Source organism: Cnephaeus nilssonii (assembly GCF_951640355.1).
Source record: "Cnephaeus nilssonii genome assembly, chromosome: 13".
NCBI classification, from domain to species: domain Eukaryota; kingdom Metazoa; phylum Chordata; class Mammalia; order Chiroptera; family Vespertilionidae; genus Cnephaeus; species Cnephaeus nilssonii.
Genome location: NC_137084.1, coordinates 42,294,964 through 42,320,492, shown reverse-complemented (window position 1 = coordinate 42,320,492; position 25,529 = coordinate 42,294,964). Strand labels below are relative to the sequence as shown.

The 25,529-nt window shown below is 43.0% G+C and overlaps 1 protein-coding gene across 6 annotated transcripts in view; it reads right to left on the bottom strand.

Moving 5' to 3' along the window:
- RNF121 (ring finger protein 121) overlaps nt 1-25,529 on the bottom strand; it is a 73,376-nt gene that overhangs the window by 4,196 nt on the left and 43,651 nt on the right. For 2 of the 6 annotated variants that reach the window (XM_079789342.1, XM_079789347.1), the window contains exons 4-6: nt 13,330-13,484; nt 8,914-9,021; nt 5,658-5,778 (exon numbers count right to left, since the gene is read on the bottom strand). In XM_079789342.1, coding sequence (XP_079645468.1) covers nt 5,658-5,778; nt 8,914-9,021; nt 13,330-13,484 — 384 coding nt within the window. The remainder of the gene's footprint in view (nt 1-5,657; nt 5,779-8,913; nt 9,022-13,329; nt 13,485-25,529) is intronic. The other 4 variants (XM_079789344.1, XM_079789343.1, XM_079789345.1 and 1 more) reach the window with 2 other exon arrangements.

Here is a 25,529-nt window from a genome sequence, read left to right as displayed (position 1 = left end):
TGGCTGGGTGGCTCAGTTGATTAGAGCATCATCCTATACATTAAAAGGTTGTGGGTTTGAAACCTGGTCAGGGTGCATACAGGAGGCAACCAACCGATGTTTCTCTTTCTCTCTTTCCCTCCCTTACTCTCTGTCTAAAGACAGTAACAACATAGGAACATATGTAATACTTTCAACAATAAAGATTAAAAGAATTTTTAAAAGAAAGAGTACATAGCTAATTAAAAGTGGATTAGAACTTGAAACTAGGTCTGACTCTAACCCCCTAGCTCTTTCCATTACTTTAAGCTAGATGAATGGCTAGCTAGTTCTGTCCTGATGATATTGGGGCCACTGATGATCCAAGAGGTAACTCTGGGGCACAGAAACTTGCTCAGAAGTGTGAGGTAAAAAAAACAAAACAGTGTGAGGTAGAGCCCTGGCCAGTGTGGCTCAGATGGTTGGAGCGTTGTCCTGTACACCAAAAGGTTGCAAGTTCAATTCCTGGTCAGGGACATATCTAGGTTGCAGGTTCCAGCCCCAGTCCAGGCACAAACAGGAGGCAACCAATCCACGATTCTTCTCTCCTCTCCTCTCCTCCCCTCCCCTCCCTTCCCCTCCCCTCCCCTCCCCTCTTCTCCCCTCCCCTCCTCCCCTCTCCTCCCTCCTCTACTCTCCCTTCCCCACCCCTCTCCTTCCCTCTCTAAAAGTCAATAAACATATCTTCAGCTGAGGATTAAAAGAAACCCACAAAAACAAAGAAGAAAGTGTGAGTTATACCCAATGTAGCATGAATAGTGCGGGTTACTGCCCTGCCTGGAAGAAGCCCCAGAAAATAAGCTTATTTCACAATCAAGGAAACCATACTGACTGGCTGTCACACGCTTATGATCTCATAGTGACCAGATGGGAAAAAACCAAACATCCAAGGTTCCCTAGACTCATCATAAGATGATAATGACTGAAATTCATATTACAAGTTTCTCCACGTAAAGACAAACCAAAGAGGTACTCTACACTAAACAGAACAGTGAAAAGGAATTGCAAATGCTTGCTAATATACTTAAAAAGCCTCCTGATTTCATTTCTAAGAACCATAACACGAAAAAATCACAGATCTCTTTAGGTAAACCACCCTCAAAGGGGAACTATGCGAGGACTAAAACAAGTTGCTGACATGGTAAGCAGAACAGCTCCAAAATCAACTATGACTTTCTGGGATAGGAGCCATGATCACAAAATGTACAAAAGACTGAAAAATGATCAGGCCTAAAAATATGGTCTATACATACAGTGGAATATTATTCACTTAAAAAGGAAGAAAATTCTGATACATGCTACACAACATGGGTGAACCCAGAAGACATTATGCTAAGTGAAATAAGTCAATCACAAAAGTCAAATATTGCACAAGTCCACTTATATGAGGTACCTGCAGTGGTCAAATTCAGAGACAGAAAATAGAATGGCGGTTGTCTGAGGCTGGGGGAGGGGAAATTGCGGAGTTACTATTTAATGGGTATAGAACTTCAGTTTTACAAGTGAAGAGTTTTATGGATGTATGGTAGTGATGGTTGCAGAACAATGTAAATGTACTTAATGTAACTGAACTATACACTTAAAAATGATTAAGATAGTAAATTTTGTTATATGTGGTTTTTCAGTCCTCATTAGAGAATGTTTTTATTGATTTTAAAGAGAGAGGAAGAGGGAGAGAAAGAGAAACATCGAATCAGTTTCCTCCCATACATGCCCTGACCGGGAATTGAACCTGCAACCCTTTGTTGTATGAGATGATACTCCAACCAACTGAGCCACCAGCCAGGGCAATGTTATGTGTATTTTACCACAATTAAAAAAAACACACCAAGAAAACCCCACAACAACACAAAACAAAGACTGCTACTGAAATGGGTGGTAGTAGTATTAGTGAAGACTGTACTTGGGTCATACTTGGTACATTATAGACAATTGACAAATAACTATTTCTTGAATAAATGAATGAATGAGTTGCCTAATGAATGCATGGAAGGCGGAAATTTCCTGGCTTCTTCAAATTGCCTGCACCAAAGCATTGATCAGATTTTTTTAAGGTCAGGGTTATTCTTGAAATTGAGGTTTCCGTGGCTCAGAGATCCAGAGCACAAGGCCCACTTGACCAAAGACGGGCAGAAACAAGAGAGTCCTGGAATTCTCAGGGTTGGGAAGAACTGTAAAGGCAGTGCAATGTATCCCTTTAATCTATGCTGAAATCCCTCTCCCACACCCTTGCCTGGTCTGATCTGCTGGCATCCCAAGCCCTAGAAGAAGGCCTGTCACTAAGTCTCAGCAATGTTTGCTATGGGAATAATGAATGAACTCCTGGTGACTCACCAGTACTACCACAAGCCATTCTAGTCTTCCTATGACCCACTCTGCTGCAAGATGGGAACATGGGGAAACAGCAAACTGTCCATAGTCAGGGTCAGCAAGGTCACATTCTGTTGGACAGGTGTTGGATAGAGTGGCTCCTCTGAAAGGGATAGCCATTCTCAATGTCAATTACCTAGGAAAGAGGTAAGTCTTCACGTAAGATACCAGGATTCAGAAGGCTGGCCTGAGGAATAGAGGAAGGGGTGGCATATTTTTGTCAGGAACAAAGGCTCTGGGTCCAGACATTTGGAAAACAGTTGTCTAGATGTGCCACTAGCTACACAGCGGTAGGCTGAGAGTTGGCAAAGGCGGGGTCTGGAAACCCTGGAAAGCAGGCAGCCTGGTAAACCAGATTAACCTCAGCCAAGTACCCTTGGCTTATTTTCCTGCTCTCATCTTCAACCTTTTAATAAAGCCCAATGTGACTGCTTGATCCTTCTGTTCTTATGCTGAGATACAGGGAAGTATGTGGGTTTATACTTGGGCCAGCCTATTAAGTGAGCATATGGGGTAGTAAGATCCCATAAAGGGAAGGAGAATATGAGGGGCCAAGAGCTGGTATTTGAGGCACCCTCCGCCCTAACAAGAGATTCTCCTGCCAGGTCTTTTGGTAAAGCTGGAATTTATGTTTTAAGGACTATCAGCTGTAATCATTGGAGCACCCAATAATTCTTCCCAAGAACATGGAAGGCCCAGCTCAAACCCTGTTTTGGAGAGGCCAATGTAATGATCCCATCTCCCCTAGAGGAGAAGCTATCCCTGTGGATCAATTCTGAGCTCAGTCCCATTTGGACAGAAAAGGGATTTTGTAGATTGGTTATCAGCGACCACCTGAGGGAATTAAGGCTATGCTTAAATTGGCAGCTGATAATAACCCTGAAATCAAGTTGGCAACAACCTGGGGAAATCAGAGAATTGGTCCTGTAAAAACAGAATGAGAAAAAAAAAAAGAAATCACTAGAGGGTAAAGGATAGGACACTGGCAAGAGTGACTGAAAAGCTGGCTATTGCTATAAAAGCAGTCTAAGAGAACAGCTGTTGTTCAACGTATAGTAACTAGAAAATCTAGGGTCCAGAAATTTCTTCTGGGAAGTGAAATGGGTAAAGGAAGAGCTGAAGCCTACACAATGTGTACGAGACCGAGAAATGCAGCTAAAACATAAGATAGTTGTTCAAAAAAGTATCTAATAAGCTGTCCACAAAGTGACCCAATATACTTTGTTTTCAATTTGATCCATTGCTAGAAAAATAAATAGCCCATGATACTCAGAAACAAAGTCCTAGATCTGAAACTACAATATTAGATTAAAGGTATCCAAGGTGATGGTTGAGTATTATCTAACCTAAATTGGCCTGTGACACAAATGAGATTGCAGAAGCATGGACATACAAGTTCACACAGTAGATAGTCTCCCACCTGCAAACTGCCTCAAATCCTTCCGGAGTTCCCGAAGCGCCTCACATGTAGTCAGTGCCGATCCTTTCCTGTTCTTCTCACTTGGTCTCCACAGCTATCTGCTGCCTAAAAGCTAGGACTGGTATCTGGATGCTCCCAGAGAACCTATTTCCCTGATGTTCTCCCAGGGTTTCACTCCAAGCTGTTAAGAACTTCTGCATGCCCTTCGGTTCCCCTTCATCAGACAGAGCCACATGTATTTCAGCACAGAAATGGAGAGATGTCCATTGAATTTTGAAATATTCTTCCTTGGGGTAGGGTCTAATGGGATGACACTGAGATGGGGAACACTTTTGTGTTGTTTACATAATTAAGAGAATGTAAATAGCAAAAAAAAAAACAAAAAACAAAACCCATATTTCCATTATAAAGGAAAGAAAGGGATACTGATGTGGATTTCTCAGATTGGTTATTTTACCCATATTTTAAGCTTGAAGAATTTCTCCATGGTCTCCATCTCATCTTCAAAAAGCATTTCCTATCTCACTAAAGTGTACATCACTCAAGGAGTTGCTTGAGTTAGAAATCTCAGCTTTGACACCTACCTTTCCTTCTTATTTTTTCCTTCAGGCTCCAGAACCAATCTATAACCAAGTTCCATCAAACTTACCTAGAAAATACTTTAAAATAGTGCTCTTCTCTCCCTTTCTACCATCTCTACTCTAATCCAAGCTACCTTCATCTTTCCCAAACTAGTGCATTTGTGTCTTAAATAGTCTTAATTTTTTTTAAACCACACAGGTAAGAACATATCTCTAACCTGTGGACCCCTCTCCAATCTGTTCTCTACCCAACAGCCAATATGATCTTTTAAAAAATATATTTTATTGATTTTTTACAGAGAGGAAGGGAGACTGATAGAGAGTTAGAAACATCGATGAGAGAGAAACATTGATCAGCTGCCTCCTGCATGCCTCCTACTGGGGATGTGCCCGAAACCAAGGTACATGCCTTTGACCGGAATCGAACCTGGGACCTTTCAGTCCACAAGCCGACGCTCTATCCACTGAGCCAAACCGGTTAGGGCCAATACGATCTTTTCAAAATGCAAATCTGATAACGTCATTTTCTATTGTAGCCTTCCAGTCTTTTAAGTATAAAAAAAACACACAATCTTTCCTTCGTCCTATAAGGCTTTTTCTAGTCTAGACTCTGACTATGTCTCCAGTTATTTCACTACATTCTCAGCCCTACAACCATATTAGCCTTAGTTCCTCAAAATGCCCACCTTTCCTTCCACCACAGGACGCTATACTCGAAATTTTCTCTACCTCTTTTCACTTCACTTCATCTAGTTAACACCTACACATTGTTTGAGTCAGCTCAGTAATCACTTCTTCAGAGAAGCCCTTTGAGACACAAGACTAGGTCAAATGCTACTACTACATTTATTCATTGCATCATGAACCTTTCCTTCATAATATTTATTAAAATTATAATTTTATATTTATTTTTGTGTTTATTACCCTTAATACCCCTCTCTGTCACTAGAGAGTAAACTCCAATTAGGCAAGAACCTTATCTGCTTCTGTGTGTACACCTTTGCAATCCCAGCAGTGTTCAGGCACATAGGCATTACATAAATACTTGTTGAATAAATGCTAACTTCCTTTCCTATAATGGTCCTAAAGTTAAAAATTCCAGGGTACATCTGAGATCTGACTTTCCAAATTTTAAGGAAGAAATCTCCATACATACCACTCACATCTTGAAGGATTTTATCTGGCTCCTCTCTTCCTTCAAACAAGTGATGCTATCCTGAACTCTCTGGAGGTGGCAGGAGGCAGTATTAAGAGCCAGGTGAACTCACCCCTATGGTAGACGCCATGTAGTCTGCACACATTTCTGCAAAGTCCCGCTCAAGAACACCATAGTAGAGGCCATAGAAGAGGAGAGAAATGCCAAAGTCCATGGCATCTTCTGGTTTGATCCTGTAAAGGAAGTAGCATGGCCTGCCCTGAGACACACTGCTTTGTATTCTACTCTGAGACACAGAAGGAAGTGCCAAAAAGTGGAAGGTTCAAGAGCTAGAGCAAGTTTGCTAGGGCAAACTAAGACCAAATCTAACATGCTGTATTTACAGTATACACTGAGTGGCCAGATTATTATGATCTCTGAACGCATAATAATCTGGCCACTCAGAGTGTGTGTGTGTGTGTGTGTGTGTGTGTGTGTGTGTGTGTGTGTGTGTGTTAGAGGCCCGGTGCATGAATTCGTGCATGGGTGGGGTCCAGCCAGCCTGGCCAGGGGGAGGGGACATGGGCGAATAGCCGGCCTGCCCACTGGTCGAACTCCTGGTCGAGGGGACAATCTGCATATTAGCCTTTTATTATATAGGATATACACTGAGTGGCCAGATTATTATGCGTTCAGAGATCATAATAATCTGGCCACTCAGTGTATTGTCCCTGGGCACCAATTGAACAGGCTAGCATTGTGAGCTTCAAAGATGAAGCCATGGTATCCCCTTCTGCCCCACTTCCCCTCTGTTCCCAGTGCTTGCCTCCTCCAACTGGCAACCATGCACTGCAGCTGCCAAGGGCCTGCTCTGGTTGGCACCTATATATTGAAAACTCTACTTCAAACCCCCACCCCCTTTCAGGCTACTGCTTCTGAGAATGTCTTGTCTGATGGCAAGCAGGCACAAATATGCCCACCATCTGATACAGCCCATGGGGCAGGGAAGGCATTTTCTCTCATTATAGAAGCATCTATATCATATCCTAGATTTTGACTCTTATCTCACAAAGTCTAAAATATTTATGATTTAACCCTTTACAGAAAAGTTTGGCAACCACAGTTTTTAGAAAAAAAGTTAGTCAGTTACAAACGAGCTACCATAAAATGTTAAGCTGCACCTATACATATTCTGTATGTCATCAAGTTAAACTTTGACCCACATCTATTTACCAAGAACAAAGTATTTTTATTAGATATATTAGGGTGACACTGGTTAATAAAATTATATAGATTTTAGGTAGAAAGACAAAGTTCTTGCCTATAATATCAAGAGATTTGTTTTAATAGTCCAATAATTTGCAACCTTGAGTCTATAAATGTTTAGTATAGAAAGTACCTTTGTTAAAATATTTGTACCCTGCCTGGTGTGGCTCAGTTGATTGGAGCGTCATTCTGTGCACCAAAAGATCGCAGGTTCAATTCTTGGTCAGGGCACATACCCAGGTTGTGGGTTTGATCCCCATGCAGGAGGCACCCGATCAACGTTTCCCTCTCACATTGGTCTCTCTCCCTCTCCAGCTTCCTCTCTCTTTAAACTAAAAAAAAAAAAAAAAAAAAAAAAAAAAGTACCAGGAACTGTATGTGTTCACTTAAAGTTGTAAATGGTATTTATCTTAGAAAGCTGAATTTGCTCATCAATCTTGTAATATTTAACCTATTAACTAGACATCATGATCTTTCACCGATTAACCTGATCAGTAGCATAAAAATGGTCAAGATTCCCAATTCAGTTTTCTTCCTTGTAGAGTTTATGAAAGTAAAAAGAAACTGTAATTATAGAATAAATGGCTTTAAAATATAAGGCAGAATCTTGATTTTTAAATTTTTTTAAACCACACAGGTAAGAACATATCTGGAAATATCTTGCTTTTCTTTGATGAGACGTGTTAGACTCTATACTGATTAGTTCCTTTGTGGAGCCAGTTTATTCTTCCAGCCTGTTCTACCCCAAGTAAGATCCATGGCTGCCCTCTCACTACATAAAGTAGTGTACTCGGTTTGGGGAAGAGGCCAGTAGTCATGAATTTAAATTTTAATCCTAAATCTGTTTAGCTTCAGTACACTGTCATAGGCTTAGGTTTCCTCGTGATCCACAAACCTCATCCCTTCAGCCAGGAAACCACATTTCCACCCTCTTCTGCCCTAATCACTGTACCCACGAATCTCAAAGCCCAGAATTTCTTGGCTTCTACCTCAGCTGGGGGTAGGTAGACATGTATGCTGAAACAGATATTTTAGAAAGCTTATGACAACAGAAAGCAATAGCCAGACTCCTACTCCTAGTAATGTAACCTTAGGAAGCACCACAGCCATGTTATCTGTAACAACACTAAATAGAAAAACAACCTAAGTGCCCAACAACGGAGGAGTTAAATGTCCACAGGTTAACTTTCTAGAACTGTTTCCTTAGAAATCTGATAAAAGTGGATTGTCAGCTGTGCTACAAAGCAACAATGCTTATATGTTAAACATGGCCTGTGATCGGTACACTGCATCTGGACTGGGAGATTCCTGAAACTGAATGTGTTCCTTGGGCGAGAGGGAACTTCTGGGACAGGCGTCTCACTCTCTTACAGCTCAGCCCTGTGACTACTATGAGAACTGAAGACACTGCCCTGCAATTTCCTGTCTTGTATCCTTCTAGGTGGATCTGTTGCCAGGTGTGGTCAACTGTATGCCACGAGTTCAAATGTCTAGTCCAGGGTCAGCAAATTTTTTCTGTAAAGGGTCAGATATAGTAAATATTTTAGTTTTGTGGCCCATATAGTCTCTGCTGCAATTATTAAAATCTGCTGTTTTACTGCAAGAGAAGCTATAGACAATGTGTAAACAAATGTGTGTGACTGTGTTCCAGTAAAATATTTTTTTATTTTATAAAAACAGGAAGTAGACCAATTTGGCCCACAAGACATAGTTTGCCAACTCCTACTCTTCTTGAACATAAGATCACTCAGGGAGAGCAGATGCTGCAATAAATAGTTCTATTGGACAAGGAAAATAGTTCTATTAGGGAGATAAAGTAACGGGAAACTGGCTATAATAATTATTATTATTACTTCTGTCATACTCTTCCACTAAAATATAAATTCTTAGAAAACATAACCAATGATTTGAAACTCTAACTCTGTATTATCCAACATTCCTTTCTCTTTGTCAGCACAATAGTGGAGGGCCCACCCTCAGATCCCCCATGGCTCGAGTCTCCTATCCTGGGATACCATGTTTCCCCTGTTAATAACCAGGACTTGCCCCAGGAAGATATATCCCACCAGCATCTCCTCCCCCAACACCAGAAAAAAAAAAAAAAAAAGGCAAAGGGTACTCACTTGAATAATAAGTTAAGTCCAAAAAGGGTAAACATGACAGCCATGTAGCCAACGATGCCAGTGGCATAGCTAATTTTATAGATCAGCAGGAACCATTTATAAACCAACCTGGAGAAAGGAGAGAGAAAGACGTTAAAAATGGCGGTAGAGTAAGTGGATGCTGCACAGACACGCTCCCAGGAGCAAACTGGAATTACAGTTAAAATACAGAAAAACTTCCTGAATAATCAATGGAAGACTCACTGGAGAGAACCCTGATACCCGAGGACCGAAAGTGGAGACTGCACAGAGATTGGTAGGAGGGGCAGAGAAGCGACAGGGCTGGCCAGGTGCCCACAGACAGCAACTGATATTCCGGAGAGATATCTCAGCTGTGGGGGGTTGCCACTGAAAACTCTGGGATCTAATCCCCAAGCTGGGCCCCCCTGCAGAGAGCACCAGAACTGAGAAGAGTACCCATGTAACATCTGGCTGGGAAAAGCAGCAGGGCTGCTATCTGCCAGGGAGTGATGGCTGAAAATTCAGGCACCTTCTTAAAGGGCCACTGCACAAAATTCCCTGTGGAGCCACCCACCTTGTGCTCTGGCAGAGGGAGGGCTGTGTGGACTAGAGCTGTGTGAGCAGAAACCAGGACTGGAGACTCAGGGGTTAGAGCTAGAAGGCAGACAACCCCGGTTTCCTGTGCTGAGTCATTCCCTCATGCAGCGGAGGACATCTTTCCCACACAGACATTTGCTATATACAGGCGGCTTTGCCTGGGGGGAAGGCAGCTGACCCATCCTATTGGAAAATACCTTCCCCTGAGGCCACTTAAGATAGTCTATATAATAAAGAGGTAATATGCAAATTGACCCTCACACCCGTGCACAAGATGGCCACCCCCATGTGATCAAAGACGGCTGCCCCCATGTGGTCAAAGATGGCCACCACAAGATGGCCAGCAGGGGAGGGTAGTTGTGGGCCATCAGTCCAGCAGGGGAGGGTAGTTGGGGGGGACCAGGCCTGCAGGGGAGGGCAGTTAGGGGCGACCAGGCCGGCAGGGGAGGGTAGTTGTGGGGGACGAGGTCGGCAGGGGAGGGCAGTTGGGGTTGACCAGGCCAGCAGGGGAGGGCAGTTGGGGGCAACCAGGCCTGCAGGGGAGGAGAGCTGGGGGCAACCGGGCCGACAAGGGAGGGCAGTTGGGGGCGACTGGGCCGGCAGGGGAGCAGATAGGCATCGATCAGGTTGGCAGGGGAGTGGTTAGGGGGTGATCAGGCTGGCAGGCAGGCGAGTGGTTGGGAGCCAGCAGTCCCGGATTGTGAGAGGAATGTCGTACTACCAGTTTAGGCCTAATAATTGGGCCTAAACCAGCAGTCGGACATCCCCCAGGGGTCCCAGATTGGAGTGAGTGCAGGCTGGGCTGAGGGACACCCCTCCCCAGTGCACAAACTTTGTGCACTGGGCCTCTAGTTAAAAATAACAATTACCCTCTGGGCAAAAGCAACTGCCCTACCCTTTTGAAAAAAACTCTCCCACACCTGAGGATGATTGTCTGGGTGCAATTAAAGCCAGAATCCTATCAGTCTGTAGGCAGAGGCAGTCTCTGGAGGCTTTGAGTCTTTGCCTGATCTAATTAGTCAGAAACAGCGTTTGACACTATCCTGCACTAGAAGACTGATAGGCGAAGCAGATCTACCTAATAGATAGTCACAAACCCAAATAGGCAACCAAAATAAAGAGACAAAGAAATAACCCCCAAGTGAAAGAACAAGAGAATTCTCCAGAAGAAGAGATAAATGAAGCAGGGATGAGAAAGGAAAGGAAATTAATACAGCTGACAAAGAAACTCTAGTCTAAAGATCTGTGAACCATCAGATCCCTTATTCTCACATCAATGGGGACACTAGGCTCTTTGCTTAGGATTTACTGAGAAACGTACTGTACAAAGCTGTAACACCTTAATTGCAGTAACACCTCAACATACCAGGGAGCTATACTTTGTATCTTCCTAGTCTCAGACAAGAGAATAAAAGAGAGCCTTAAAAGGTTTCAGCCTCAAATAAAGAGCACAGTGGGACTCAGACATCTCAAATTCAGATTTGTTGGATCAGAAGTGAAAACTAGTAACTACAACTATGCTCAGAAAGGAATGGGGGAAGGCTAGTTATTCTTGTCAAGAAAGAGAATTCAAGGGAAGATGAATAAGAGGTAGAATTAGTTAGAAGACTTTTATACCTTGGCATGGTTAATCTGAATACTGCTTTGCTTCTTTCTATCCACAGACCAATAATGAAATGAATGATGTCTAATGACTCTGCTTCTGAAAATATTTCTTTCTGGAGTAAAGGGATCCTTAGGGAGGCACTCAAAGAATAACTCTGAATTAGATGTTATGAAGCAGGGTTGTGCAATACTCCTGAGGGAGGAGCAGTGCTTCCTAGGAACCAATGAAAAGCAGCGGGGATTCTGGTTGGTTGACTCCAGCTAGGGTCAGATAGGAAAGATGGTACCAGAATGTACCAGAGCCTTTTAAACACTAATATTAGGAGCCACTATTCTATCTGTAATGAGAGCTTATGAGCAATTTAGTAATTTGCTTGAATAACTAGCACAAGCCTGTTTAGCTCCAGAGAGCCAACTAGGTTACTGCGAACCATGCTGGGGCCCAGGGAGAAAGCTCAAGAGTGATAGCTTCTCCGGCAAAGGAAAGGCCCCAAACAAACACCTTACAATGCCCTCCTCAAAGACCCCACACAGGTCCATTATCCAGGGATTGCACTGATCATGAGACACAATGGAAGGATGTAGAATTTTAGGTGGAATCTGGATTAAATGAGGTTTATTAGCTGGGTAACCTGAGGTAAATCAAATAACATCTCTGAGACAATTTCACTACTGTCACAAATGGTAAAATTCATTCTTTTTAATGGCCAAGTAATTTTCACTGGTTTATAAAGAGCCTGTTTCCTGGTATATGTAGTACCAGTACATGGCTCAATAAATGCTGTGTGAATATATGTGGATTTCTATGAAAGTGCTTTGAAATTATAAAGCACTATCAAATATAAAAAACCTCCCATGTTATGGACTATTTTCAGTAATTTAAAATATAAATTTATACTATTTGTTACTTGGTGACTTAATATGCTTTATTACACTTTTTCCTTATATCACCCTACTTGAGGTAGCAATTATTACCACACTTTTAGGGATAAAGAATTCAGTGCTCAGAAAGGTGAAGTCAAACAGGTCATATAATTAATTAACAAGTGGCAAGGCTGGGGTTTCCAATCTACATCAATCTGGCTACTGAGCCTGTTATCTTCTATGAAATGGCCCTTAACATAAAGTGAACTACCACAGCCAGAGAGGGCTCTGGATCACCAACTTCACCAAGAAGATAAATTTTACTTTGTATGACAAGACTCAGACGGCCAAAGAAAGGCTTGCAGGACAGTGGAACATAAGAGGCATGGGAAAAAGAACAACTTGCAACTTGGAAGACTCTGGATCAGGTGGTCACAGCTTTGAGGCTGGCCAGTTCCTCTGTTAGGCTCTCTTGGACCCGTACACACGTCTCTCACGGCACTACACTAACACAGCTGCTTTCTCATTCTTCTCCTCACTTAAACCAAGCACTTCTTGAGGGCAGGGACCATGTCTTATCCAGTTCTGTATCTCCAGCACTTAACACAGGGTCTAACACATAGCAGGTGCTTGTTGAATGAATGAATCTTTTTTTTTTCTGCTAAGTACAGATATTAAATGACCTCACAAGCCGGTTGGAGGATCAAATAAGAAATGCATAAAATACAAAGAAATATACAGGCAGGAGGTGCTTTGTGACCTCAAAGGAAGTATTTGTTGGAAGATTGCAAATTTGCTGAGATTCATTCATTCAACAAAAATTCATAGAGTAGGCTACTATGTGCCATGCCCTGTGATAGGGCCTGGATATACAGTGACAGACAGAATGGATGTGGTTCTGATCTCATAGATATAGTTTAGTGGGGAGATAGACTCTCAAAATAATATTTAGTTATAAATTGTGATAAGCTCTATGAAGGAAAACTGCAGGGCACTATGAAAAAATATAACAGAAAATCTAACTTAGAGATCAGAGAAGGGTTCACAGAAGAAAATAACATTTTAAATGATACTACAATCATCACCAGGATTTGCTTACTCTATTGTTTGCTTTTAATGTAAACAGACCTTGAAATAAACTATAAGGTAAGCTATAGGGAAATATTTGGGTTTTTTAAATCTGTGAATGGGAGGTAGGTCTCCCAATCAGCTTGTTTTGGTGGAGCTCAGTGCCAAGTAAACATGGCAGATAAAACTTGCAAAGTTTTCCATCTAAACACACCCCCCTCCCATGCATCCCAAACCATTAGCTTCAGGAAACCTAGTTCTTTCCACTACCTAAATTCTCACCTTGGGGTTGTCTGCACTAGTGGCTTTCGGGTGGCTCGGAAGGTGACAAAGGCTGTGACAGCAGAGAAGAAGATCCAGATCACTAGGAACCTCCACCAGTGCAGCTTCACTGTGAAATAGAGGGGAACAACCCACATCTGAAAGAGGGTCACCATCTGAAACACAAACACAAGCACTTCAGCTCTAGCCAGCTCCCTCTGCAGCTCTACCCACAAGTCCAGAGTGCATCTCAGGTGTTCCATTTCAGCCTGATCCTTGCCTACATTTCCAAATGTGGACGAAGGCACCTGCTAGGACCTAAGTTGGAAACCTGGGACCATGCTGGACACTTCCCTTTCATCCCTCACCCAACCGTTTATTGTATCTATTCTCTCCTTTCCATTTGAATCTTTGCTGTCCCTTGACTGGCTGACTATGACGACTTCCTTGTTAAGCCTCCCTTGTTCAGTGTCTTCCCTTCCTATCTACCCTCCCAGGAGCTCTGGAAAGGAATCTCTAACATACAGTCTTGAACATGTCATTCCCCTGCTTAAAAACCCTCTAATGGTCCCCCCCAAATAGGATAAGATCCAACTCCTTAGACAGGCAATCAAATCACCCAAATATGGCCCCAAACTACTATTCCAAGGATCACCTTCTACCACTCCCCATGCTTTTTAGTCAGGCTGTCCCCCTCAGGCTAAAACATCCTTTCTGCCTGATAACATCACTTCCAAGACACATGAAGCCTTTAGTCTCTTTTCTAGGAAGAATGTATCTTGAGTTTTTAATGCTCCAAAGCATTTTCTTTTCTACCATCATTACAGTGCTTACCTAGAATACAAGACGGTATTCAAATTCATTCTCTACCTGAATGCAAGCTCCTTAAGAAAAGTCATTAGGCCATATTCATCTGCTTCCTGTGCTAGAAAACTGTCTGGCACGTGAGAGATCCTCAAAAAACTTAGATAAATAAGAGGAAAGCAGCCCACCAGTGTGGCTCAATGGCTGAGCGTCAACCTATGAACCAGGAGGTCACGGTTCAATCCAATCAGGGGACATGCCCAGGTTGCAGTCTTGATCTCCAGCAGGGGACATGCAGGAGGCAGCCAATCAATGATTCTCTCTCATCATTGATGTTTCTATCTCTCCCTTGTTCTCTGAAATAAATAAAAATATTTTTTTCAAAAGAGGAAAGGAAGACTAGAACCCAAAGAGGGAGGCTCATTTCTGTTTCAAAGAGTATCTGTTTCCCTTTCACTCCTTCAGATATCTACCTCAGACTTAGCTGAAGAGTTCCAAATGTATAATACAACTCTAAGTCAGAAGTTTGGACTAATCACCATTTGTTTTGCTCCCCAATGCCTCCTTACTCTCTCCCAGTCACCCAGCTTTCACTACATGTCACTTGTCTCAGGTAAGTAGCAGGTGTTAAAAAAAAAAAAAGGATAATTAGCACTTAATGTAGGCTTTCTTCCTGGATTCTATTCTGACTTGAACAAAGACATAATCAGGAGTAAGTGTGGACATCAATGTGAAAGGAGTAAAAAATCTTGCTGTGGTTTGTAACTTTCAGACTTGAAACTTTAAGGGTACAAAGCTATTCAACTCAAAGAAAAGAGGGGAGGACAGTTAGGGGTGACCAGGCCGGCAGAGGAGGGCAGTTAGGGGTGACCAGGCTGGCAGGGGAGCAGTTAGGCATCAATCAGGCTGGCAAGGGAGTGGTTAGGGAATGATCAGGCTGGCAGACAGAAGCGGTTAGGGGCAATCAGGAAGGCAGGCAGGCGAGCAGTTGGGAGCCAGCAGTCCTGGATTGTGAGAGGGATCCCAGATTGGAGAGGGTGCAGGCTGGGCTGAGGGACACCCCCTCCTCCCCCATGCACAAATTTTGCACACCGGGCCTCTAGTTCATAATAAAATACCCAATATTTCTCCACTGCAATTCTAGGTATTTAGTGTTTGGCTCCAGTGGACAAACTGTTCTGTAGTAAAAAATGCTTCATTGATTCATCCATCAAATATTTACTTTGCATTTACTGGGAAGAAGAATGTAGAAATAAGCATGACCTCTAGTCCCTGTCCTCAAGGAGCTAACAGACGAGCAGCAGGAGAAAAACAAATCAAACCCAATTTTAAAGATTCTATTAATCCTTAGACCCTTTCTAGAAGAAGTCCAAATAGAAATCATTTAGGAACACATGAACAATGTCAAATGATACAATACATTGAAATGACCAGAGATTTTAGATATGAATTTAAAGAGATCTAGATATGAATACTAATATAGCTGTTTACTGTGTTATCTTAGGCAAGTCACTAACGCTGATAAGCCTCAGTTTTCTGAACTATAAAATGGGGTTAACATATCTATTCTCATAAGGTTGTATAAGTTAAGGAAGTTAATGCATGAAAAGCTCTTTGAACAGTTCCTAACAAGATAAGCATTCAATATAAGTAATGTAATAAATATAATGTAAGTATTCAACATATCAGTTCTTACATTTAAATAGGAGTAATATATACACTGAGTGGCCAGATTATTATGATCTCTGAACACAAAATAATCTGGCCACTCAGTGTATATATTAGAGGCCCGGTGCATGAATTCGTGCATGGGTGGGGCCCAGCCAGCCTGGGCAGGGGGTGGGGACATGGGCGGTTGACCGGCCTGTCTGCTGGTCAAACTCTTGGTTGAGGGGACAATTTGCATATTAGCCTTTTATTATATAGGATATACACTAATTGGCCAGATTATTATGCGTACAGAGATCATAATAATCTGGCCACTCAGTGTATATAAAACAAGCACAGTACATAATTCATAATAAGCGGTCAGTAAATGAGAACTCTTATTATGGTTTCACATGATCAAAACTGCATAAAGTCACATATATAAGGGAACAAAGACTGCAATGAGGTAACAAAAATAATTAACATATTAAAAATGGTGGGGGCCCTAGCTGGTTTGGCTTAGTGGATAGAACATCGGCCTGTGGACTGAAGGGTCCCGCGTTCGATTCCGGTCAAGGGCACATGCCCAGGTTGCGGGCTCAATCCCCAGTAGGGGGTGTGCAGGAGGCAGCCGCTCAATGGTTCTCTCTCATCATTGATGTTTCTATCTTGCTCTCCCTCTCCCTTCCTCTCTGAAATCAATTAAAAAAATATTTTTTAAAAATGGTGGGGTGCCCAGCCAATATGGCTCAGCTGTTGAACATAGACCCAGGAACCAAGAGGTTACTAGTTCAATTCCCAGTCAGGGCACATGCCCAGGTTGCGGGCTCAATCCCCAGTAGGGGTCGTGCAGGAAGCAGCTGGTCAATTATGTTCCTCTTTCATCAATGTTTCTATCTCTTCATCCCTCTTCTTTCCTCTCTAAAAATCAATTAAAAAAATTTTTTAATATGGTGGGGTTAGGCCCTGGTTGGGTAGCTCAGTTGGTTAGTGTTGTCCCAATATGCCAAAGTTGTGGGTTCAATCTCTAGTCAGAGCACATAGAAGAGTTAAATCAATGAATGCATAAATAAGTAGAACAACAAATCGATGTTTCTCTTTCCCTCTCTCAAATCAATTTAAAAATTGGTAGGGTGATAGAATTTCATTATAATGTTTAATTTGTCTTTTCCAGGAAAAAAACAAATGACCTAAAAACACAAACCAAGGATATGAGGCCACTTTCAGGTATTAACCTTTTACACTCGGATGTCGAGTGTGACTCGACACGGTTAGCATTAGAATAAAGGAATCAAGAAAAAAGCAAGCGAGTGCAAAGGGTTAAGGCACTCTCCATTGGAAAGGCTTGAAAGCTAGATTCTGTTCAGGGTCTAGAAAGCAGCTGCTGGGGTGAGAGCTCAGTGCCTGAAAAAAGAGGCAGGGCAGAGGGGCTGAGTGAACACAAGTTTACCATGTAAAAATGGAAAGTTACAACTTTGCTTGGTTAATTTGTTTCTACTGTAGTATTTATTGGCATTTTGCTTAATAAGTTGAAGCCTCTTCATTAAAGAATGGCAATAAGTGGCTGAAAGTTACTACGCAAGATTCTTAAAATAATGGCAGAGACTCTGGTGCCATCTGGTGGCAACACTTCATGCAGACACATTTGGTTAAAGAGTTTCCTTAAGTACTTGTGCCTGATGCGTGGAAGGCACAAAATGATGGAAGGCCTTGGCCATAACTTCTCTTTCAGGGTGTGGAGTGATGAGATATAAACACATAAATTGGGAAGCCATGCAAAGCATCAAGTACTGACATGAGAGTTCAGAGGATAGAGGTAGCAGAAGCTGTCAGGGAAGACTGCCTAGAAGAGGCAGAGCTCTAGCTGGTTCTGAAAGAAGCTTGGGTTTGGTAAGGGGAAGGGGAGAAGCAAAAGCCATTCATCCTTCTTTCCATGATCTGGAAAGACCAAGTTGAAGTGAAGACTATCATGAAACTAACTCACTGATTCATTCAGCAAACATTTACTGAGGTACAAACCAAACTTCTCCAATCTAAAAGGTAAGAAAAGCAGTATCCCACTTATCTCCGAAATGCTGTAAGTTAGATGCTAACAATAGCAGCTAGCCCACATTTAAATGAACTGTCTTTGTTTTAGATTTATTTCATCTCAGGAACTATAATTCATGAAAAGTCAGAAAAGAGCTCCAAATGACTTCCTCCCCTGGCACCAGCTGCCTTGTCAGTCTGCTGATGCTTGGCACTTATGACTTGCAGGATCTCATCACTTCTGTACCTTCCTATGTTATGGCAACAGGGATCACCCACCATGCTTGGCTGAAAAGAAATACTGAAGATGAGCTAACACCAAATGTCCAGGTAGTATCTATACTAATAAAAGGGTAATATGCTAATTAGACCGGGAGACCTTCCGGACATCCTTCCGGACAAAGCCATGGTGGCAGGGCCGAGGTAGAGGCGATTAGGGGTGATCAGGCCAAGAGGGGAGGGCAGTTGGGGGTGATCAGGCCAGCGGGGGGGAGGGGGGGTTGGGGGCGAGCAGGCCGGAAGGGGGGGCAGTTGGGGGCGAGCAGGCTGGCAGGGGGGCAGTTGGGGGCGAGCAGGTCGGCAGGCAGAGTGGTTAGGGGCAATCAGGCAGGCAGGCAGGTGAGCGGTTAGGAGCCAGCGGTCCTGGGTTGCAAGAGGGATGTCCAACTACCGGTTTAGGATCAGGCCTAAACTGGCAGTCGGACATCCCCCCAAGGGGTCCCAGATTGGAGAGGGTGCAGGCCGGGCTGAGGGACATGCCCCTCCCCGTGCACAAATTTCGTGCACCAGGCCACTAGTAGCAAAGTAAGAGACTCACAGCTAACAAACAATCAGCTTGAAAGAAGTGCTGATAATGAACAGAGGTCAACTAGAGGAAGGTGTCAGGGAAATGCTGTACATCTCTGGTCAATATTTTCATGAGTGATTTGGATACAAATACAAGGATCTGCTTACCAAACTGTGGATAGCACAAAACTGGGGAGGTGGGGAAGATCACGGCAGTGAACATGGAAAACAGAAGCAACAAGATCCAAAACGAATAAAGCTTTTTTCTAGAGTTCTTCTAGCTCTGACATCCTATGAGCTAATAAGCTGAGATGAAGAACCAAAACTATGCAATGAAACCTAACCAACTACCCAAGTATAGGATGGGAAAGGAATGGTTTAATAGCAGCTCATGTGAAACAGATCTAGGGGTTTCAGTTGAGCACAAATTACCAAGAAATATATGCCAACAGGGCCACTGCCAAAAACACCAAAGCAACCTCATGCTGCTTAGCTAGGAACAGACCCAGAAACAAGGAGGCAGCAGCTCTACTATTCTCTGCTGTCAAAGCATTCCTAGGATCAGGTCTTCAGACCACATTGTATAAAGGACACTGATATATAAGCATGGTCAGTGAGCAGCCAGGATTACAAAGGATCTGAAAACCAAATCAAGTAAGGAACAGCTGAAGGCAGCAGGATATCAGGCCTGGAGAAAACTACAGGATGGCATAGCTGTAACCTTCAGTTATCTAAAGATCACCTGGTAAGCAGATAGATATATTTCATGCCCTGATAAGACCCACACATTGCTGGAATACCCTACAGGGTAGAAACTTGTTTTGACAATTCCTTCCTACCACACCCTGGGTAAATGGTCAACCTTACCACAAGAGTGAGGCAGGTCCTTCCATTGCTAATAAATGTATTTCAGAGTTCCTGACTCTGATAAACCTGCCTTAGTGTCCCTTCTGCTTCTGGGTCTAATTCTTGTCCAGAGACACAGAGTAAATTTACTCCGTTTCTTCTGATTACTCCACAATACCTAAAATTACACTTCCTCCTCTCCCCAAGTCTTCTGCTCTTCAGGCAGAGTCAGTCAACCAGTCATTTAACAAACACTGAGCACTTACTGTACAGCATGCTAAGGACTGTGGGATTCAGAGATAAAGAACAAAACCTCCTCAAGAACTTAGGTCTACTGAGGAGAAACAAAGAAAGTAGAGGGTAAATACTTCACTCAATGTAGAACCAAGGAAGGCTTCCTGAAGAAAGCAACCTTTGATCTCTGTCCTGACGGCCTAGTAGGTACAGGTGCAGAAAGAATCATGATGAGTGTTTCAGGATGAAGGAACATGGTATGCTTGAGAAAGTACAACTAGTATTTAAGCGAAGTGTGAGAAATGAGACTACAGGGGTAGAGAAGGCTCTTTGGAGGAAAAGGCTGATGTTTGCCTCACAGAAGTTTTTATTATACTGTAAGGAGCAAATTTTTTCTTTCTCATAGAAAGTGGATTATAACCCTTTACCATCTTCGTCAGCATTCTCTAACCACATCCTAGTAACCCCCTTAAGGTCTTAGCATGAGAAAAATGTATAGTATTTTAAAGATATCCAGCTAGGAGATTTTGCCCCTCATCCATTCCAGGAGGAAATAGCAGATCAGTAGATATGAGTTTGAAAAGATGCTATACAGTATTTGGTTAACAGACAGAAATGATGAAAGCTTCTACTTGGAGATCTTTAAAAATAGGATACTTTTCCAGGCATAAACTTATTCTTTCCCTAACATCCCTGAGGGAGTTAACCCTTTGCACTCGCTTGCTTTTTTCTCGATTCCTTTATTCTACTCGGGATTTAATTTTTTAAATACCCCAGATTTTACAAAGCGCGGCAGTAGAATAAAAAACTGGAGTTTCTTTTCATACAAACTTATTTATTTGGACTTTTTTATATTTCAAATTATTGATACATTCAAAGAGTATAAAAAGAGCTGCTACCGATGCTAACCGTGTCGAGTCACACTCGACATCTGAGTGCAAAAGGTTAAGGAGTAACATTAGACTATCTGAATAGACTAGAGGCCCGATGCACGAAATTCGTGCAAGGGCCTTGGCCCCGGCCCCTGCCGCTGCGGCTGGGGACCTCTGCCGCCTCTGCTTCAGCCCCCGCCCACTGCAGCTTTGTCTGGAAGGACATCTGGTCTAATTAGCATATATGCTTTTATTATTATATTATTATTATAGATTATTATAGATGATAAAAACTGATGTACAGAGAAATTAAAGAGCAAGTTTGGCCTGGCTAGGTCTCCAATTCAGATCATCTGTCTCCCAAGTCCTGCCTCCCTAGCATATTCACTGAGTCTGGGGAAACCCTGGAAGCCTGAGGAGGCAAGATGGTGTAAAGGGAGGTTGTTGTGAGAATGCCTGAAATATAAGGAAAGGACTTGGGAAAAGTCATCAAAGAAGGAAAAATCTGGGGGGTTATAAACCGAAATGACCATGACAGAAACTGATAATTTCCTGAAACTCTTAAGAAACCTCAAAAAATGGTTGAGTGGCTCTATAAAAAGAGCACATAACCAAGAATCAGATTTTGGTTTTACGTCCAGCTCTCCAATTTAATAGTCATGTGTCCTTGGCAAATCACTTCAGAATTCTGCACTTTGGTCTACTAATCTGAAAAATGGAAACAAAGCCCTATCCTGACCATCTTATAAAGCTATTGTGAGGTTCCAATGAGATAGCAGATGAGAAAAGTTTTTTTAAAAAACATCAACAAATTGGCTCTGGCCAGTGTGGCTCAGTTGGTTGGAGTGTCCTCCCATATATCAAAGGAGTGTGGGTTCGATTCCTGGTCAGGGCATATACCCAGGGTGTGGGTCCAATCCCTGGTTGGGGCATGTACAGGAGGTAACCAATCAATGTTTCTCTCCCAAATCAATGTTTCTCTCTTTCAAAGATAAAACAAAACAAATCAACAAATTGAAACAATAAGCAATTTAAGTTACTCTTGTTTCTTTTATTCAAAAGAACAGTACCTGAAATTTAAATACAGAAAACAGTAAGATCTCTTGCTCCCAAAAGTAGTTAGACTAAGTTTTTCTTCTTCTAACCTGAAGATTACACTTGATCTCCTAAGTTAGAGAGAGAAATTTAATACTTTTCACAGTGAAACAAGTAGGTTGACATACTTGCTCATAATCAGTCTCATGGCTGGCAATATCTATGCTGTCCTAGGTCCTTGAGTCGAGGACAGTGTTTCTCATCAGGGGTGAATTTCCTCCACACAGGACATTTAGCAATGTTTGGAGACACTTTTGGTTGTCACAATTTTGGGAGGGATGCCACTAGCATCTACAAGGTAGAGGCCAGAGATGCTGCTAAACATCCTACAATGAACAGAATAGTATACCCCCCCACCCCACCCCCAAAAAAAGAATCATCTGGCCCAAATGTTAATAGTCTCCTTATTGAGAAACCTGGTCTAAAAGAACAGAGCTAGTTTATTTTCCACTCAGTGGTCATAGGGGCACAATGAAAAGCTGAGTTGCCAACCAGCACTAGTGAAGAATAAAAAATTTCATTCAGTTTGAGAGAAACAGAGCCTTATCAGTTAATTCCATCATTTCTTGGCATGTCATAAGAACCTTTTTCTTTTTTAAAAAGCTCTGAATAGCTATATTTCGAATACTTTCTACTGTTCAATAATCTCAGTGCCACTTCTTTACACAACATTCTCTAGAGAGCTGTTTGTTTTCTTTTTATTCCCATTCTTCACCCCATAGACATTGTAATGTGTTTAAGATGTGTATATAAACTTTAAATTTATTAATTTTTTTGGTGGTGGCTGTTAATCCTCACCTGAGGATATTTTCCAATTGATTTTTAGAGAGAGTGGAAGGAAGTGGGAGAGATAGAGAGGGAAACAATGTGAAAGAGACAAATTGATTGGTTGCCTCATGCCAGAGCTTGCAACTAAGGTACATGCTCTTGACCGGACTCCAACCTGGGAGCCTTAAGTCTGAAGGCCGATACTCTTATCCACTGAGCCAAACCAGCTATGGCAAGATGTATATATATTTTTGTATCTGTTCTGATAAATTGTATTTTTTTGTGTGCATGTATTTTAAATTTATTATTGGCACTGTGATGTATATCTTCCTGTTTGTTACTTTTTCATTGATTTGCAGTTTCAGTTACCTATGGTCAATACTGATCCAAAAATATTAAATGGAAAATTCTAGAAATAAACAATTCATAAAATTTAAATTGTGTGCTGTTCTAAGTAGTGTAATTGTAGAAGTTACTCTGTATATTAATCTACTGTCAGTTTTTTTCTAAATTTTTAAAATGTTTTTATTGATTATTTTAGAGAGGAAGGGAGAGGGATAGAGAGATAGAAACATCGATGAGAAGAGGAACATTGACCAGTTGCCTTCTGCATGCCCCCTACTGGGGATCGAGCCCACAATCCAGGCATGTGCCCTGACTGGGAATTGAACCAGTGACCTCTTGGTTCATGGGTTGATGCTCAACCACTGAGCAACTCTGGCTGGGCTCTATTGTCAGTTTTAATCATTACTAATCTTCCATTCTTTTATCATTTAACTTTGCCCATGGTAATCCTTTACTGAACAAAAACCCTTAATATAATCAAATTTATCAAGTTTTTATCCTATTTACCTACATATTTGTATTATCTTTATAATATGAATCCTGACTCTGATAATCATTGGTTGAAAGAATCTCTTTGAGCTTCAGTTTCTTGATCCATACAATGGCAAAAATAATACTGCCTACCTCACAGCAAAATACTTGGCACATTATAAAGCACTCAATAAATGGGAGCTAGTGCTATTAATTATCTATATACTATATAAAAGCCTAAGTGACCATCGTAACCGAACGGACGACCGAACAGGCTGCGTGGGGCGACCAGGCCCGCAGGGGGGTCACTGAGGGGCGACCAAACGACCCAGCAACAGGCTGCGTGGGGCGACCAGGCCTGCAGGGGGGTCAGTGAGGGGCGACCAAACAACCGAGCAGCAGGCTGCGTAGGGCAACCAGGCCTGCAGGAGGGGGGGCAGTTGGGGGCGACCAGGCCGGCAGGGAGGGGGGGGCAGTGAGGGGCAACCAGGCCAGCAGAGGGGGGCAGTGAGGAGTGACCAGGCCGGTGGGAGGGGCAGTTGGGGGCGATCAGGCAGGCAGGCAGGTGAGCAGTTAGGAGCCAGTGGTCCCGGATTGTGAGAGGGATGTCTGACGGCTGGTTTAGGCCGAATCCCCAGGATCGGGCCTAAACCAGCAGTTGGACATCCCCCGAGGGGTCCCAGTTTGGAGAGGGTGCAGGCTGGGCTGAGGGGACCCCCCCACCCCTGTGCACGAATTTCGTGCACCGGACCTCTAGTCTATACATGTATATATAAAAGCCTAAGTGTCCGTTATGACCGGTCAACCGAACGACCACTATGACGATGGACTGACCACCAGAGGGCAGTCACTATGATGATGCACTGACCACCAGAGGGCAGACACTAAACGCAGGAGGTGTCCCTGGTGGTCAGTGCACTCCCACAGCAACCTCCCACGGCCGGCCAACCTCCCGTGGTACCTTCCCCCAGCCAGGCAACCCCCTGCGGTCCCTTCCGCTAGCTGGCCTGCCCCAATCAGGCCAGCCAGGCCCAGGGACCCGCCTATGCATGAATTCGTGCACCGGGCCTCTAGTGTTTCCATAATAGTGAAGACATAGCAATGTCCCAACTATGTTTCTGCTCACTTCTCCTCCTCAAAACCCACCTAGCAGCCTGGAGAGTAAGAGGTCCCCAAGAATAGTAAAACTGGTGGCTACAGCAAGTATCTAAAATCTTTCTAGGCAGGAAGAACAAATTTAGATGCACAAGGATGGAAAAGCAGGAATAACAAGATGGGTCATCCAAGCAGAACAGCAAATAATAGAATCCTCAGCCCATAGGATGGTTGAAATATAAGGAAAGGACTTGGGCAAAAGACTGTGAGTTTGATCTAGTCTGTAAAAATGTCTCTACCAATTATATGAATAAAATCAGATGGCAAACTAGGGAAAGATACCTGCAGCATGTACGTAAAAGGGCTTATTCCTAACATATAAAGAGTTCTTATAAATCAATAAGAAACATTCCAAAGGAATCCTAAACAAGAAAGGGATATGTGACCAAACACATCACATGGCTTAACTGTGAATAATATTTACATGTTGTAATAATGTAAATAAGGAATAATTATTCAACTAAAAATTGGGAGGAAGAGGCGGCCTTGGCCAATGTGGCTCAGTTGGTTGAGCATTGTCCCATGCACCAAGTTTCTCTCTCTTGCCCTCTCCCTTCCTCTCTCTCTCAAAAATATAAAATTTAAATTAAAAAAAAAAAATTTGGAGGAGGAAAAGTGTGTGTGAAGGATATAGGTATAACAGTATAAGCTAATTATCACATTCCATAATAGGAAGTCAATACATAATATTTAAAAGTAAAATTGTATATATACTGTATATATAGATATACGTATATATACTACAGGCCTGATGCACAAAATTCATGCAAGGGTAGGCCCTCGCTGCCCCAGCTGCCTCGCGGCCCCACCCCCTGCCCGCACTCCCCTTGGCCTGGCACTGCCCGCATCCACCGCCACATACCCCCAGTTCCCCGGAGCCCCCCAATCTGCCTCGCGGCCCCACCCCCTGCCCGCACTCCCCTTGGCCTGGCACTGCCCGCATCCACCGCCACATACCCCCAGTTCCCCGGAGCCCCCCAATCAATTGCCCCAAAGAGGGAGGCCTGGGCCTCCCTCTTTGGGGCAATTGCAGAGCCCCCCCATCGATCGCCCCACAGAGGGTGACTTGGGCCTTTCTCTTTGGGGAGATCTCGGAGCCCTTCGATTGATCACCCCACTGGCCAGTGACCTAGGCCTCCCTCTGCAGGGCGATCATGGAGTGATGGTGGG